This window comes from Astyanax mexicanus, chromosome 1 (assembly GCF_023375975.1).
Source record: "Astyanax mexicanus isolate ESR-SI-001 chromosome 1, AstMex3_surface, whole genome shotgun sequence".
Lineage (NCBI taxonomy): Eukaryota > Metazoa > Chordata > Actinopteri > Characiformes > Acestrorhamphidae > Astyanax > Astyanax mexicanus.
The window spans coordinates 23,116,526-23,135,371 of record NC_064408.1 but is presented as its reverse complement, the minus strand read 5'-3'; the positions used below and the strand labels follow the sequence as shown (position 1 = coordinate 23,135,371).

The 18,846-nt window shown below is 35.8% G+C and overlaps 1 protein-coding gene across 6 annotated transcripts in view; it reads right to left on the bottom strand.

Annotated features, from left to right (window-relative positions):
• Positions 1–18,846, bottom strand: part of arhgef28a (Rho guanine nucleotide exchange factor (GEF) 28a) — a 200,891-nt gene that overhangs the window by 12,227 nt on the left and 169,818 nt on the right. For all 6 annotated transcript variants that reach the window (XM_049475014.1, XM_049475022.1, XM_049475019.1 and 3 more), the window contains 4 exons: positions 17,905–18,087; positions 17,218–17,501; positions 12,359–12,406; positions 8,106–8,606 (listed from right to left, as the gene is read on the bottom strand). In XM_049475014.1, coding sequence (XP_049330971.1) covers positions 8,106–8,606; positions 12,359–12,406; positions 17,218–17,501; positions 17,905–18,087 — 1,016 coding nt within the window. The remainder of the gene's footprint in view (positions 1–8,105; positions 8,607–12,358; positions 12,407–17,217; positions 17,502–17,904; positions 18,088–18,846) is intronic.

Here is an 18,846-nt window from a genome sequence, read left to right as displayed (position 1 = left end):
AGATCAGGAGAATCTCTTACTATCTTTAATAAACTCCTGAAGACAGAGCTCTTCAAAGACCACTTACTCTCCTAACACCTCTAACTAACTACCTTCCACTACCAGATCAGGAGAATCTCTTACTATCTTTAATAAACTCCTGAAGACAGAGCTCTTCAAAGAGCACTTACTCTCCTAATACCTTTGACAAACTCTTAACTACTTCTAACCTCATTTCCTTCTTCCCCTCCTTCACTCCTCTATCCCATTATTTCCCTTTTACCTCCTTTAGGCCCTGTCTAAAGATGTTTTTACCTTTAACTTCTATTACTTTTGTACTTCACTATTGTAAGTCGCTTTGGACAAAAGCGTCTGCCAAATGTAATGTAATGTAATGTAATGTAATGATTGCCATTTTAATGCAGTTTTTAGACTGTGAGAAAGCTTCTATAAACAGCTGGCACAGTTCATAACAGTCAGTGAGCTCTACAATTACAAAACGAAATTAAATAAAGGCTGATTATATTATGAGATAACAGACAGAAACAACCCATTCTTTTCTTAAAAAAAAAAAATCTTTAAGTAATAAAATAAAACCAATTTCACTGCTTGTGAAATGTGTCTTTCTTTTCACATTTCAGTAATGTTATCTTAGTTTGCAGTGGTCCATAAAAATGAAGAACTATATCTGTGGGCAGGGATAATAACCACAAGCTGCTGTTGTGCTGTGCGTTAGGAGTTTAATTGATTTTCAGAATTTTCTTCTGCCAGCAGAGCCTCTTCCCAAATTAAATCTTAACAAAAATTTCACACAAATTACAAATGGCCAATTTTGCCTTTATTGTATTTTTTAATAATGTGATTTCTTATTGCATCTGTTGGTGCATTTACTTAATATCAAATTCAGACAAATTCAACAAACTACTAATAATCCAATAATAAGTCTTACAATTAACAGATTGACCAAACAATATATATTTTTAAACCAATTAATCAACAAACCAACAAATAATCTACTAATAAATTAACAATTTATAGATTAAACAAACATTTTTTTCTATTAGTCAGCTTCCATTTAATTATCATCTAAAATGTAAGTGCTCACTGATTATTATAAACTGTTGCTGCTATGAAAGCTTTTCAACAGACTTAAAATTTACACTGAAAGTGGTAATCACTGGGCCCAAGCACTCTGCACAATTAAAGAGCTAGTAAAAAACAAAGGGCAGAGTTTTTCAAATGTATCTAAATAAAATACAATGACCTTTATATATAATCAGTTTGAATCTTTTATATTTTACTTACTACATAAAACAAAGTGCATCAATTTTTGATTATTTATTGACCAACATTCTGTATAATAGAATTTGACAGCACACTTAAGCTTACACTACCACATAGGGGTAGTAAACAAATATCAATGTATCGAAGTATCGCAATATTTTGTTTTGCAATACTGCATTGTTTAAAAAAAAATGATGGCAATTTTTAATTATTGTAAAGATTGGTGTCAGTGATTCATTCAGTGTTGTGTTTAAACTAGAGATACCAGTGTTGCCATTAAATGTATTTACTTTGTTTTAACTTAATTGTATACATACAATATTGTGTTTTTCTCACTGACAGTTTTTTCCTTTTTTTAAAATATGCAATATATAATCTCATTACAGAATGCCAATATATTGAATTGCAATCTCTGTATTTATTGTTATGTATCATAACTACCCCACAGTTTAGTTGATCACTAAAATTAGGAAATTCAGAGAAAAGCAGGGCTTTTGAGCTTACTAAATACTGACATTTTAAATAATAAAGCAACCACTTCTCTTACAATTTCAAATGATAAATATTCAAATTAGCATTCCTTTAATTTCTGAGCTATATTATTATATACCAATGAACTTACAAACAGTGAAGAATATCCCAAGTTACTCCTTTCTTAGGTATTTTTGGTACTTTTTCCAAGTGAACATTTGGCACTGAAACATACTTTTTAGATATTTTAGTTGTGGCATGTAAAAAGTTTTTATACTTTCTATACATACAGACATGCATTAAACATCACATTCCATCGTGAGGAGGAGATGGCACTCCACTGTGACAGAAACATCTGAGAATGTCACGCACTTGTGTCCAAGATGTTAATCAAACCTGATCTTGTTCTAAAAGGCTGCACACAAAGCGAGATGTCAGTGAATCCCCTAGTCATGTCTGAATGCTTTGTTGATTCACTGGATGAAACAGAATAGGAAAAGGCATGTGAAACATGTTCCTCCTTTTTTCAGATTTGTCTAAAATGTCACTGTTCAGACTAAACATTCACATCAGAGTGACAACAAATAAGTCGAGCCTGAAGTCTGCGCATATAAAGGAGTTTGTTTTATGATGTTGTTGCATCCAGGAATTTAAAGCCGTCCTATCATGTCCTTTATATTCTTACAAAAGCAACTGTAACACATTGGTAAATCAGTTCATTCTTAAAATCCAGAGTTATTACTTGGTTTTGTAATGTGGTAAAGTATTTCAATTTAATTATGACATTGCAGTTTATGATTTTTTTTTTCCAGACAAATGGAAAAACAATAAATTACATTTTAATTCTACTAATACAAAAACATCTTACTGACTGTTTACAGACTCTTCCATCCAAATAATCACAGCTGCAAAGCTAGAATTAAAAAAAAAATGATAAAACTGTTTTACTTTGGCCAGGTATTTAAAAAAATATAAAAATGTTTCTTCTTATTATTATTATTTTCTCAATCATGTTGAGAATGCAATCAAATCATCACAGCAGTGCTCCAAAATCTAGTAGAATGCCTTCCCCAGAACCTACAGACAGTTACTTCAACAAAAGCAGATTATCTGTTTTAAAGGGGACATATGATGACATCACAATAAGAAAATGTGTATAGAACTACCCAGGCACCACCCCTTACCCGTCCACCCCCACCAGAGCCCCACCCACTAGATCAAAAAAAAAAAAAAAAACGCACATTTTAATCATGTTGGTTGGAGAACTTCAGTACACAGCAGGATTAACCTGCAGACTTTGTCGGATGGAGGAATCTGTACCTACTGTCTGTGGCAAATGAGCAGATAAAGGAGATGTATTTCCAAATAATGTTTTGTGTTTTGCTTGTTCGTGATTTGCCTTTTTTTCACAAACTAACTGTAACCTCTGGTAAAGGCTTAACAGTAAACATAGTGTGGCCAGCAACAGCTTATTTACATACAAGAAACAGAGCCCTTATATGGCTGATTCTGAAAGACACTGATACTGACAAAAATAGAGCTGGTGAGATCTTATGTGAAAATGATTTTAATGAAGAACTTCATTAATATGTTTTGTGTACCCCATAGACCTATTCTAACTTCTATCTTGTGTAAAAAGTGTCTTGTCTTGTGTTCCCTTTAATTTCCTTTATTCCTAAAGAAACGATGAAGCATCTGTCCCAGTACTTCTGTCCATATAGTGCATGTGTTATATACTAGGCAGAGTGGTAATTTAGTAAACAGTCTTGTTATCTCATCAAAGTGTTTAAGGATAAAGCAGACTTAAGAGGTTAACACTCACACACTTGCCCTACACTCGCCGCCTCTCACTGCTTAGCCCTAAGGCAACCTTTTTCCACCAAAGTGTCTGAATGAATCATTGAACTGCCTCCGACTGCATTGATTGGTCAGAGAGGGCAATGTACACAGAGCTGGTTTTAATTATTTTGTCTTGCCTTTTATTTAGGGCGCTTTCATTATCATCAATCATTAACTTGTTTATTAGTGCACAGTCTAGCGGCAGACGCTAAGACCGATGTGCCTGGAATTGCTCTCATTACCCCAGATAATGAATCAGAGACTGTGCTCTGAGCACGCCAGAGAGAGATAGACGGAGTGAGAGCGAGGCGTTTGACTGCAGTCTAGACTAGTCTGTGTAGTTTACGCTGAGGAAAGAAATGATTTCCTGCCCAGTGGCTCTTACACACCTGATTTGACTGAACCTGCAAGGAAACGCAAGGGGACTGGAAGTAATGAGCACTTCTGAGTTCAGGCTGCTGGTTCTCTCATCCGTTTTGATGGGTTTGTTAAGGTGTGTGTCAGAACGGCTTGCTGAAAGCAGTCTAGTCTAGTCTAGTTTTTCTAGTAAAAAAAAACTGATGACATTCTACAAGAATAAAAGGTCTTTTAACAAGAGGGATGGGCACATGGGTCATATAGAACAGATTTATGAATACTATATAGTCAGAGATAGACAGACAGATAAAATGATATACATCTCTGGAAAAAAATAAGAGACTTTCTTTGATTTTACCAAATCAAAAACCTCTGCAATATAATCTAGAGGAAGATGGATGATCACACGTCATCAAACCAAAGTGAACTGCTTGAATTTTTGCACCAGCAGTGTCAAAGTTATAAAAGCAGTGTGTAAGACTGGTGGAGGAGAACATGCCTAGACGCATTAAAACTGTGATTTAAAACCAGGGTTATTCCAGCAAATATTGATTTCTGAACTCTTAAAACTTTATGAATATGAACTTGTTTTCTTTGCAGTATTTGAGGTCTGAAAGCTCTGCATCTTTTTTGTTATTTCAACTGTTTCTCATTTTCTGCAAATAAATGCTCTAAATGACAACATTTTTATTAGGAATTTATTATTTATTAGGATTATGTAGTTTATAGAATAAAACAACAATGTTAATTTCACTCAAACATATACATATAAATAGCAAAATCAGAGAAACTGATTCAGAAACTGAAGTATTCTCTTAATTTTTTCAGAGATGTACCTGTATGTATTTTTCTTGAAAGAGAGAGAAAGAAAGAGAAAAAACAACATGGAGATAGGCAGATGGGCAGACAGATAAATCAAGAAATACACAAACATATATATTTAGAAAGAAATAAATTGATACTTGGATTCGAAAATAGAAAGACTGACAGATAAATCAAGATAGATGTGCATATTGACAGATTCAGAGAGAGAGAAAGAGACATATGGATAGATTCAACAGAGAGACAGACAAACAGATCTAGAGATAAATACAGACAGTTTAAGAGAAAGATGGATCCAGAGATGGATGTTGTATGGATGGAAAGATGAACAGACAGGAAGACTGATTATTAACTGGACATACAGACAGATCTAGAGATGAGTAGTTGGATGCATGGATGGATGGATGAACGGATGAATGGATGGATGGATGGATGGATGGATAGACAGCCTGAAATAACACAAATATAAAGACACATCCACAGATAGAAAGATAGAGTAACAAACAGACAGAAACATCAAGAGACAAATAAAGGGAATTTAGGGGTCTAGAGATGAGTGGACAGTCAGACAGGTCAGGTCGATCCAGAGATTGAGGACGGATGGATAGATAGATGGATGGATTGACAGACAGGAAAATTGATCAAGAAGCAGAGAGACAGATAGATCCAGATATGGATGGATGGATGAACAGCCTGATATATCAAAAGATATATAGACACATCCAGAGCAAACAGACAGAAATGCCTAGAGACAGATAAAGAGACAGATATGGAGACGAGTAGTCTGTCAGTCAGACAGATAGGTTGATCCAGAGATGGGCTGATGGACAGAGAGGAAGATTGATCAAGAACCAGACAGATAAATACATCCAGAGATTATTGGATGGACTGAAAGCATAATATAGCAAAAGATACATAGAAACAGACAGATTAACACAACATAAAAATCAAGAGACCGATAAAAAGGTAGATCTTGAGATGAGTGGATGGTCAGTCAGATAGATAGGTCAATCCAGAGATTGATGTGTGGATGGATGGACAGACTGATTGGCCAGAGAGGTAAATCAAGAGATATATAGGTAAAGAGACAGACAGATAGATCTAGAGATGGAAGGATTGATAGATGAATGGATGGACATAAAAAACAGCACTCAATCAAGCAGAGTACATCTGTGGATTCTATGTTTGTGAGGAAAAAATAATAAACAGCAAAATAATGGCTAGATATTGTGCCTGCAGTTTGCCTTTTAGTGATTAATGAAAGGATTGATTCACTGAACATGAACTTGTCAAAGATCTCGCCAAATCAATAATGTGACTTAATTACCGACTGGCCTTCGACCAAAATGACAAACACTTTAATCATCAAAACACCCACACAAACACTCTTCTGGATCTGTGATAAGATGTATTTTGGATGCTCACAGCACTTGTGAAAAACACGAGTACTTATACCGGAGCCTCCTGCCATATCAGCAGGCCACAGACCTAAACCACAGCGCTAGCAGCAATCCAGAAAACACATGAGAAAAAAGATGCAGCGAGAGATAGCGAGACTGTGCGCTGAATAGCTGAGCGACAGCTTTATACCATCTTCAAAGTGAGATGAGAGAAGGTTTGGGAGAGATTTCGTCTGACATCATAGGTCGGGTGTTTTGGCAACAAGAAAAGACGGAATGAGGAAAGAAAGGGAGGATAGAAGGAATTTCATCTTTTAGAAGACAGATGCATCTCAGGGCCCACGCTGAGCGCTAAACCTTTCATGAGCTGGAGCTTCTAGCTACAGGATATAGGAATAGGTATACATCATGCACAGAGAGAGAGAGAGACAGACAGAGATAGAGACACAGACAGAGATAGAGAGACACACACATGCAGAGAGAGAGAGAGAGCGAGAGAGAGACTTGTGTCATGAACAAAGAAAGAGGTATATGACAGAAAGAGAGCACATACATTAAAGCCCAGGAGGCAAGCTTAAAGAAAAAAAAAGTTTTGCCTACTGCCTATTGATCGCTAAAATATTCCAATTTTAGCCTCATTAGCTCCAGTTAACAAGCCAAGACCTGTCTGTTGTGTGATGTTTACTTCTTTACTTTTAAACTGAAGCTAATGAGGCTAAAAGTGGTAAAAAGTGAATATTTTAGCAATCAATAGGCAAGTCATTAACCGTGCAGCATGTAGCTTGATTTAGGGCATGTCAGTGTGTTTTTGCTGTCATAACAACAGGAAAAGTGTGCCTTGCGCATCTCGAAATGCACAAAAGGCATGTACTTACTCGGGCCCTAGAAGTCATCGGTTGCTCAAATTATTATTGGTTCTTGGATGTACAAAAAACATTTTAGTGGTAAAGAATGACATTTTTGGCTAAAACTTAAAAAAACACTGACGCTTAAAAGTTAACACACAAGCTTAATTTCCTAAAACATAGGAACTACAGGTAAATTGGCTTTGGTATGAACACTTTAGGCACCCTTAAGAGTATTGAAATATCTGTTTTACAAACAAAAGGGGGCTGCTTTTTTCCTGAACATATATAATTACACTGATGTATCAAAAGGAACCAATATCATGTCCCATGGGAGCTAAAAAAAAAAAAAAAAAAAAAAAAAAGCGCCACAATTAACATTGGGATACAGTACGTGTGTAAAGACTCTCTATTTCCCCTTTCCAGCCTTCATCTGTTTGTATAGACAGTTCCAGCCAGATGCCACTGGTCACATTCATTAACACCAACTGCTCTCTCCACTGTGGGTGGTAATGCCTTCTTTGATGTGTTTCCAGACACAGAGTTCATACACTTTTTAACCAATAAAAACTTTTCCATGCTTCCAAGGCAAAATTTCATGACCATACAACTTTTAAAACAGTGCAGACATGGACAATAAAAACAAAAACCTACTAAAACAATAATCGAAATTGATTATAGCAGGTCTAAAATTAATGTGAGAGCTGTAGGGCTACATTACTGAATTAACTCTAAGCTGACGTATATGTTAAATTTCTTAAAATAGATTTTTCCATCAATAAATGGAAACACAAAGATCTGTAGACCAAATTTCCATGACTTTTCAAAACTTTCTGGTTATTTTTTATTTTTCCAAAACTTATCCAAGAAATTAGCCTAGAAATTGCTTTTTTTTCTTTTTTTTTTTATTCTTTGACTTTTCCAGCTTTTTCATGACTGTACAAACCCTGCAGACAAACTCATAATTCACATTGCGTTTCTATGAGTATGCTGGCCAGTGTTCTATACTATATACTCAATAAATAACACCTCACAACTTATACAGATGAGATATGGGCTGAAAGCATCAGCTATTGAGATTTGTATGTGTTATATATGTTTTACCCACCGAACTCTGCTGACCGTCCAGCGGTATGACCATGGCTGGCAGGCTCAGTTGCTTTCCGTGCTTCCAGCTGTCCAGCAGCCGGCGCTGAGTCTCCAGCCGTTCCCTCTCTTTCTCTACGCTGCGCTGACCCTCACGCAGACGTTCCAGACTCTGCTGGTAGTCCTGCAGTTGCTCGTGCAGCTCCTCACGCTCTTGCTGCAGCCTCTGCGCCTCCAGGTGGCACTGCTGCTCCCTCTGCTCGAGCACGTTCTCCTGCTGGCTGTGCCGGAGCTGCCGGGCCTGGCACTCGCGTTCCCACTGCTGCTGTTCCCGAGAGAGGGCGCTGCGCAACCGCGCCACGCCCGCCGCTTCCTCTTTCCGCCGCTCTGCCTCCCGCTGACGCTCCTGCTCCTGCAGGCCGAGCGTGGGGCGGGGCTGAATGTGTTGGGAGGAGGAGCTTGACAAGAGATGAAGGAGGAGCCGCTGGACTTCGTAGCAGCTATCCTGGATGGTGACAGCCGCCTGTTGGAAAGCAGAAATATCTTGATTAGATTAATTGAACAACTTATTTATTAATCCTTCTTTATTTATTAATCAAAAAATGTTTTTGGCACATGCTTGATCAAAAGTAAAAAAAAAAAAAGTTAACAAGTAACATATTTTTTCATGTCAATGTAACCCAAGTAGTTCCAAGGAATTCATGTCTGCTAATATTTAATTTCTAATATTGGTGCATTATTAAACACACTATCGGTCCTATTTTACCGACCTATAAGTGAGCCGTCAACCTCACACCATGCAGGTTGATTTAGGGCGTGTCAGTGTGTCACTGTTTATTATCGTAATGATGGAATAAGTATGGCATGCGCAACTTAAAAGGTGTAAAAGACAAGCGTTAATTCTCTTAACTAATCATGGGTGTGTTTTGGGTGTAACATGAATTAAACCAATCAGCGTGTCACTTGTCATTTCTTTTAAGAACCAGGTGTGCTCTGACTTTGTTAGATTGGTATTTTAATGGTGCATTGCTTCTGTGCTTCTCAGCTTCTGAAGGTGCCTGAGCAGGTCATTTATGAGAACAGCAATGCAGCAATTTATTCTGTATTCTGTCTGTTTATTGTTGATTTACAAGTTGGGTTTGTGCAGTCCTGTGTGTGCATGTTTGTGTAATGAGCAGGGCTGTATGTGCGCCGCGTGTGCGTAGTGTGCCTGTGCTGCCAAGATATCAATAAACTTCTGACTGTAGACTGTTTTCAGGGTTTAGATCAGTCAGTGGCGCACCTGTGTTTTCCTCCACCAAGGTAGCAATATGCCAGAAATTTACCTGAATGCATCCGACTTCTAGAACACCACGCCTATCAGCACAGATACAATCAGATACATAAATAGCGTCTGTGCTATTTAAACAGCGCAGACACAAGGTGTAAAATTAGACTGTTAGGGGATTATGCCTTACACAGCGTGTACCGAAAGTGCCCGATTTGTTGTAGTATTGCATGGTTTGTGACACAAGCCCATGTTTTTAGTGGCTGTGGCCATCTATGCAAACTGACATATTCCAGCTGTACAGTATATAACTGACTAACTATTTGCACATTCAACATTCAACCAAAGCATAGGTACCTTCCTGCAGCCCTAATCCACCCAACCTAAAAAGTAATTACTTCCTTCGGAAGTTCTTGATTGGCTGCATGTAGTGTGTTAAAATTTGAAAGCTGCAGGAAGGTAGCTCTCCAGGAAGAGGGCTGGAGGCCGCTGAACTAAAGCGTTACTGATTCACTGTGTTGTGGCCAGAACTCTTATGTTTTTCAAGTTCTGTGAAATTACACACTCACTGACTCACTACTTGAGGGTGAGTGTAACAGCCGCATGCAAATTTAACTGGATTGCTCATCCCTAAATTAGTACTCCTCAGCGATCACTTCACGCCTCTTCACTCTAGCAACCACCAGGCAGCACAGATTAAAAGATTTAAGTGGCTTTACTTGCCAAGTGTCACAAGGGCATTGGAAAATTTACTCATCAGCCTTTTAGTGGATATGCTATTTGTTTCTAGAAACTCTATTCTGAAACTCTGCTCTGGCTTCTGAGAGACTCTGTAAAGGTTAACTTATGAAGGAATTTCAGAGCTTCACCTAAAGGGGATGAGAAATAAATGCAGTGCCTGTGGCCTTCAGCATTTTTAAAACTAATCTCTGCCTGCTGTACCCGCAGCAAATTCCATTTGAAAAATAACAGAAAAGAAGTCACTTAGGCACTAAAAACACATTCACACACCACATAGAAAAGGTTACACCTGACCAATGGATTCCATTAAAATTGGTAATTAACAGCATTCACAGCTCATTTAGTCAATAAAATGCACTGGGGTTTTTTCTGCCTTAAGCCAAGGTGATGCTTGACCTCTGCAGATGAATTTCCGCAGGCACATTTAAATTTATTTTAATGGCATTCATAATGATTGATTCCGCTTTCCAATACAAATGCATTTCACTCGTGAAACACTGGTTTAACTTCAACTTTGGTGAACTGCTAATTACAAAGTTTAGCTCAACACACCAATTACACCAAGGACAGCAGTGTTGGAAGGAGTTTGCAGCAGCTTGTACAAGTACTATGTTACACACATCCACATTCAGGCCTTTATGAAAGTAAAAAAATATGTTGTCATAAATGTAAGTACAAGTCTCGAAAGAAACCCAATATGTAACAGTCAGCTGAAAGGAAACTGAATCAACTAAAGATTGCCAACAACCACATGGGCAAAGCCTTGTGTATAGAATATTTATTGTGAGATAAAAAGATTGAGTGTTTTGGTATTAACTAACATTAATTATATTGACTGTTAAACATGGTGTTGGCAGCATGGAAAGTTTTTTTTTGGCTATTGAAAGTAAAAAATGTCTTAACTTCCCAAGACCTCCTAACTTGCTGTTATAGTGATCATGACCGACAACAGCAGGTAGATTTTCTGTTCCAACCTAAAAAAAAGTGTCTCAATGACTTTATTAACACACAATATAATGGGAAGGTCCATGGAGCTCACTGTATAGCTAATAAGGGATAATTTATTGTTACAACCTACCTTAAGTTTTCACTCTTTATGGTTGACTAATTAGCTAATGTTAGCATACTACAGATGCAGCAGACTGAATTAGCAATTAGCCTTAAAATTGCTGTAATGCTGTATTTTAACAGTGCACTTAGTGTTGGAAGTGTGAAAAAGTATTTGCCCCCTACAGATTTCTTTTGTTTTTGCCATTTTTCATACTGATATTTATCTGATTTTTTAAACGAACTTTAATATCAGACAAAAAATACCTGAATAAATATAAAGGCACTTTTTAAATGAATTTTATTTCTTAAAGGTAAGAACTATACAAACCAATCTACAGTCCAAAGAATATTTAGTCTTGGGCATCATCAAGATGTTTGTTAGTAAATGTGAGACTTGTCGTTGTGTTCTTTTTGGTCAGCAGCGTTTTTTTGCCTTAAAACTCTCATTAATACCACTTTTACACAGTCTCTTTCCTATTATTGAATAATTAAGACTGACCTTAACTAAAGCAAGTGAGACCTGCAGTTTTTTAAATGTTGTTCTGGGTTCTTTTGTGACCTCCTGGATGAGTAGTCCATACCCTTATGTAATAATTTCTTTCGGCCAGCCACTCCTGGGAGGGTTGACCAGTGTTCCACATTTTCTCTATTTAGGAATAATAGCTCTCACTGTTGTCTGCTGGAGTGTGATTAATCATAGCTAGATGGGTTTGGTTAGTTTTTTTATTTTTATTTCCCTTTAATAAATGAAACCATCACTTAAAAAGTGTTTTTTATATTTATTTGTCTAATATTAATGTTTGTTGGATAATCTGAAAAATGCAAGTATGTAAAAAATGCCAAAACAAAAGAAATATGTAAGGGGGTAAATACCACTGTATGTAACTACAGACAAGTGTCTAAACCACAGCACAGTAAATGACTGATTTATATGGTGCAGATGGTGAGGTAGCTAAGTAGAATGAAAACGAGACTGCAAGAGAACCATTTCATAAGTGAGTCACGTGGGGTGTGTTCATCGCCATTCGAAGGCTTTTAAGGACCCTACACCTCATGAAAGACTTGTGTGTTTGAGTGTGTGTGTGTGTGTGTGTTTGTGTGAATTACAGGGCAGGAGATGTGTGTGTTGTAAAGAAATACAGAGAAACAAACTATGATTCACTGCAATTACACACACTGTGTGTGTGAGTGTGTGTGTGTCAGTAAAATGAGATCACCTGTAGGCTGTAGAGCAACTGGGTCAAACTCTGGACACTCTGGCACACCTGGACATAAACACACAAACACAAACAAACAATGACAATGTAAATACAGGCCACTCCTATTAAGGTAATCCAGGATAAGGTTACAAGCATAAAATATGATAACCTTCACTGCAAGCTGTTTATTTCGATATGCAGAAAGTTTATCTACATTTATTAGGAATATGTTAGGTCATGTCAATATTGGGTTTTCAATTATTTAATATTTAATAAACAACAAATAAGATTCCAGTAAATATTTTAAAACTCTTGAGAGTTTTCCTAAGATCAATAAAGGGTCAAAATTATAAGATATGTGAATGGGCAAGAACTTGGCGATACAATATGCATCATGATACAGGAGTTATGATTCAGTACATTTCAATATACTGTGATGCTTGAGGCAAGATAATATTTTTTTTCAATAACATTTTAGAAAAACACATAGCAAAATAAGCCATCATATTCATAAAATCAGAGTAGAAAAAATATGCTGCTAACACTGCTAACTAGTAGGCGGGGTTTAAACACAACACAAAACGAACCACTGTCTAACATCAATCTTTGCACATAAACTATTAAATAAAAATTGATACTTTGTTTTTGAGAATTGACAAAAGTATTGCAAAACATAAACTGCAATCACGCATACAGAATCAGTCCTAGAGTCATACATACACTTAAATTATTATTTCAGTGCTGCTGAAAGTTCCAGAATGTCTTTTAACTTGCCATATTCAAGGTCTCTTAACTTCCTGTTAGTGTTCATGACTGACACAGAAATTATGTTCTTTGTATCAGATGAAACAAAGATTGAGTGTTTTGGTCTTAACTAACGTTATATTGACTGTTAAGCATGGTGATGGTAGCATGGATTGTTTTGCAATCAATGAAACTGATAAATTGCACAAAGTGGATGGAATAATGAAAAACAAGGAATACCTCATAATTCTTAAGCAAAATCAAAAAACATGACTAAAAACTAGGCAGCTGAAACCAACACAATTGGGTGTGACAAGAGCACATTGACCCCCTCACAAATAGTAGCTGTGGAATAAATAAAGCAGGCTAAAATAAAGCTTTGGAATGGCATTCCCAATGTCCTGACCTCAACCCTGACCTCCAAAACAGGTGGACAGGTGCACAAGTGGACAAGTGCTCCGTTTATAATTCAAGGCACATTATATTTTTCTTTTTTTTCAAGTGCCTTTCAAGGCTGAAGAAGCAGCATATTATAATAATTTACATAATACCCATACTTGCTAGATAATTACGTTTTATATAATTAAAAAAATAGAGATTTCAAACATTACAATTAAGATTGTAGACCTTTAAATGGTAGTATGAATAGCATTTGTAATAAGCCTGGAAAATATTTACAACACAATATAATAATAGAACATTTTAATTAAACAATGTATACCTGTACACGCAAAAGAAAACTAACAAACAAGGCTGTCTGACTTACAAACTAAAATTATTCTGACAATAATTCCGACTGCATTTAGTTTTAGAGATAATGAAGTCTATCTACACTGACCACACTCTGATTAATGAAATGTATGGCATAATTAAATCGACCGTATCTTCCTTCTGTATATAAAATACAGTGGCCATTATTTTCAAGACATATTAAACTTCTCCCTCGACTAAAAATCACCCACAGAGGACTAAGTTTAATCAAGAGTATAGAACAAAACACATCAGGGGAAGATTCTGGCAATGAATATTCTTTGTTTACATTCCAAGGTGAAAACAGATTGCCCTCTTGAGGATTTACGCATGTTGGCTGTGTGTCTGTCTCTAGTACACAGTGCCATCTGGTGGCCTCATTTTATTCTGGTGTTTGAGTGCTGTTTACAGACAAGTAATCTATAGCTAAACATTTCTCATTCCTACTTGTTTATTATTTGTTTTGAACAATTTTTTTCAGTATGAGGTATCTGGGGATTATGATTCTTAAAATTAAAAGGTGAAAAAGTCTCTACCACTGTCATTATAAATATATCAGAAATATGTACTTCATTCTCTAATGTCTTGTCAAGTCAGATGATCAGCAATTATATTTAAGATTAAAACAGGATATTTCTCTTATTTATAATTATACTTTAATTGAAGAAATATAATTAATCTCTATTACTTTATTATACTGATTATACATATAAACCCTCACATAATACAATGCAAGTTTCATTGTGGGTTATGTACTTGGTCAATATACCTATATATATATATATATATATATATATATATATATATATATATATATATATATATATATATATATATATATATATATAAAAGGAATCTCTCAAAACTGCTAAAATATATATATATATATATATATATATATATATATATATATATATATATATATATATATATATATGTCTCAGTCATTATGCACCATATTTGGAGTAATAGTATACTATATAATAGTAGACCTTACTAATGGAACTGGCACTGTAAGATAAAAATACTGTGCCTGTGTGTTTTGGTCTCAACTAACATTATATGGACTGTTAAGCATGGTGGTGGTAGCATGAAGTGTTTTTTGCCTTTAAAATAGTCCTATACACCCTTTGATTTATAATTCAGGGGTGCTGAATTGTTCATGATCTGGTAGCTTCTCTGTTTCAACCTAAAAAGTGTTTAACAGCACTCACTGGCTTCATCACATCAAATAATACTATACAAATACAAATCTAAGCTAAGAATTGTGTGTTATATACTTGATCAATGTATCTCTCAAAACAACTGGTAAACTATGTCTCAGTCATTATGCAGCATATCTGTAACCACTTTACTGATGTAATGGCATTACTGATGCCTTACTGGCATGGTGAGTTTAAAGTTTTATTCCGACCCACAAACATACAGTCTTTAAAAAAGCAAGCAACAACAGTCAAACTGATTTGTGTTTGTTTAGATTAGTGTTAAGGCATTTTTGGTTGTAGTCAATTCACTGTAGTAGAAAGCAATCTGACCAATGGCTGATGTTAATGCAGGTAAATCTAGAAAAATAGTGTCAGTTAGAAGGTGTGGCTTAAAACAGACAGACATTCTGTCTAGATTAGTGAACACCGACATGAAATCAATGTAAAACCCCAGACAGTTTACACTATTTAAAATATCCCAGACAAACATGTTTTTCCTAAGCAAAAAATAGGACACGTCTATAAAAAAAAGGTATCTCTGTATAATCATTACTACTATTTATGAGTAGTAGGTACCGTGTAACTAGTAAGTAAATAACTAGTAAGAATGTTCTATTTTACCCCCAAATATAATTTGACAAAAACACACATAATGCAGTCTTTTATGTTGGCTCAAAGGTGCAGAAAAAAGGTGAATTATATCTTTAAATATAAGAGGAACTCTCCTTCAGCTTATGTCTGGGTCAGCACTGCGGCTTTATCAATGTAATATACGACACCGCACCGTCCAAGGCGCCAACAGAGGCAGAAAAGAAAGGAACTGAAGGAAATGAAGGTCTAATTATCACTGTTCATTTTTAATGAAATGGTGCCCTAGAGGCAGTGAAATGGACTCTCCCCTTATTCTGAGCTCATTAATGTTTCATAATATTAAGACTGGGATGTGATTTTAGCAGAGGAATCTAAATTATTAATGCTACTGTTTGAGACTAATAACCATATTTCTAGCCGGGAAAGGGGCTATTTGTATAGAGGTACTACTTAAAACATCTACTCTCAAAACTTCTACTAGCATTCTACACCATTAAATATACTGCTGCTTACAACAGCTGCTACATGCTGACTACACTAATTGTCAGTTTGTTTCTTACCATTAATGCCCATTTCTTGCTATTAATATAGAAATGTAGTTAATTAATATATGGCTGTAAATGCTGAATAATATAAAAGTAATAATACTTAGACCTAGACAACCTTTATTGTCATTCATAATACACACGTGTACGCAGAACAAAATTTTGTTGCATTTTGCCTCGCCCGGAATATACAGGAAAAAATAAAAAATAAATTGGTACATAGCATCACAGAATTAGATATAAAAATATAACAAATGTGTTATATAGCAACACAAATTTGAATTTTAATAATGTAATAGTTGACATCGCAGGATTAAACAAGTAAGTAAAAAGTATCTAAATATATTGAAATGTAGCAGCATAAATATTAATTATAGGTATATGATATTGAAACATAAATGTACATTATTAAATACATTAGGTTCAAGAATGTCCCTTTTTTACCTTATGCATTATGTATAATTTGAGACTGTTTTTAAAAGTTTTTTGACGATTTTAAGTGTGTGTTTAATATTGAGTAAGATCTACAGTTTGTCAGATCTCCTGTTTGCTGGTGATTTGGCTACTTACCTTTAAAATAATCCAGACAAATCACTGCCTATTTGACACAACCATTTTGTAGTAAATACAAGCTCTGTGTTTATTTCCACATCTGTGTCAGAAATGGGTGCAACTTATAATTGAATGCAATCATTACAGGGGGTGTCCAAAAATTATTATTATTGTTATAAATACACCATTTAGAACATCAGCTGGTCCACCAGTTCTATTTCTGACCTTTGATATAAAGCATTTGTTATAGTCACTGCAGTGCAAAGACTCAATTCACAGCAGGACATTTTTCCTGAGTAGCTGAGGTCTGTTTAAACTGTTTGAACCCTGGACTTACTATTCAGTCATTAACCCTAATGAAGAAATTGTCCATCCAACCATCCATCCATTTTTCTAGCTTCTATTTTGGGGTCTATGAAACTGAAAATGTTAATTATGAATAAGATCATTGTCATGAGTGATGAACTAAAACTGTGGTGTGGGAACTCACCTTAATGTGCATATTATGATTATCAGTTGCTGTGCTAGGATTACTGAGCTGCAGGTCCATGCATTCCTCTCCTCCCACTTCCTGTTCTTCACTCTTCAGAGTCTCAGATGAAAGAGGTTCAGCTTCAGAGGCTGAAGGAGGAGGAGGAGAAGGAGATGGAGTAACAGGAAGTGGCTCGACTGTGCCAGAGATGTCGGCTGAAGTTTGCTCCCCGAGCACAGGAAGAGAAGCTGGACCACTGGTGATGGTGAGGTGAGATGACAGAGCTGCTCTTAAACTCTCCGCTGGAGAACAAAACAAAGGAAAATTACATTTTATTTATTTAACCTGATTAATAGCAGAACTGGTTTAATTAACTGATCCTAGTCTTTAAAAAGTTGATCAGGTGAACTTATATTTGTTGGGATAAAAATCTGCAACCTTTATTAATGACGATTAATGAACAATTATTTAAAATAATAATGGGAACTACTTTTTTGGTAAGACTGTGCACATGGTACAGTTTTAAGTAGACAGTATATGGCCACACACAGAGGAATTAATAAAAAAAGTAATAAAATAATGAAAAAAAGTATATATATATATATATATATAGGCAAGGCTATGCCTACAATAGATACTGTGCACTAACTCAATAGGGCTTCCACTGCCACTGGCTCATGATCGAATGTGTGTATCTCATCTTACCCTCTTTAAGTGCTGCGTTGAGTAGGACGGCAGCGTGGGGAAGCTCATCTGTTCCAGGCCGAACTAGCAGCCTGGGTTCCGGCCCCACTTCCCTGTGGCCTGCCATGGCCGAAAGCTCTGCATAGATCTGCAGCTTCTCCTCCAGATTGGAACAGATCAGCTGGTCCTGACCACACAGAGTATCTGCCAGAAAGATAAGACCAGGCCATAGTAAATATCTACACATGTACTGTAATCAACTGTGCAAACGTACACCAGCCAGTAGATAGATATAAATAGATATAGATATAAATCAGCTCTGGAAAAAAAAAGTGACCACTTAAAAATGATGAGTTTCTTTGATTTTACCAAATTGAAAACCTCTGGAATAAAATCAAGAGGAAGATGGATGATCACAAGCCAACAAACCAAGCTGAACTGCTTGATTTTTTGCACCAGGAGTGGCATAAAGTTATCCAAAAGCAGTGTGTAAGACTGACGAAGGAGAACATGCCAAGATGCATGAAAACTGTGATTAAAAACCAGGGTTATTCCACCAAATATTGATTTCTGAACTCATAAAACTTTATGAATATAAACTTGTTTTCTTTGAATTATTTGAGGTTTGAAAGCTCTGCATCTTTTTTTTTTTGTTATTTCAGCCATTTCTCATTTTCTGCAAATAAATGCTCTAAATGATAATATTTTTATTTAGAATTTGGGAGAAATGTTGTCCGTAGTTTTTACAATAAAACAGCAATGTTCATTTTACTCAAACATATACCTATAAATAGCAAAATCAGAGAAACTGATTAAAAACTAGAGTGGCCTTTTATTTTTTTTCCAGAGCTTTATATATATATTTTTATAGTTTGTGTGAGTCCACAAGAATGAATGAACACTTTTATTGGTTTGCAGAACTGAAACTAGGAAGAAGCAACTAAGTCAATAGTGTAGCCTTTC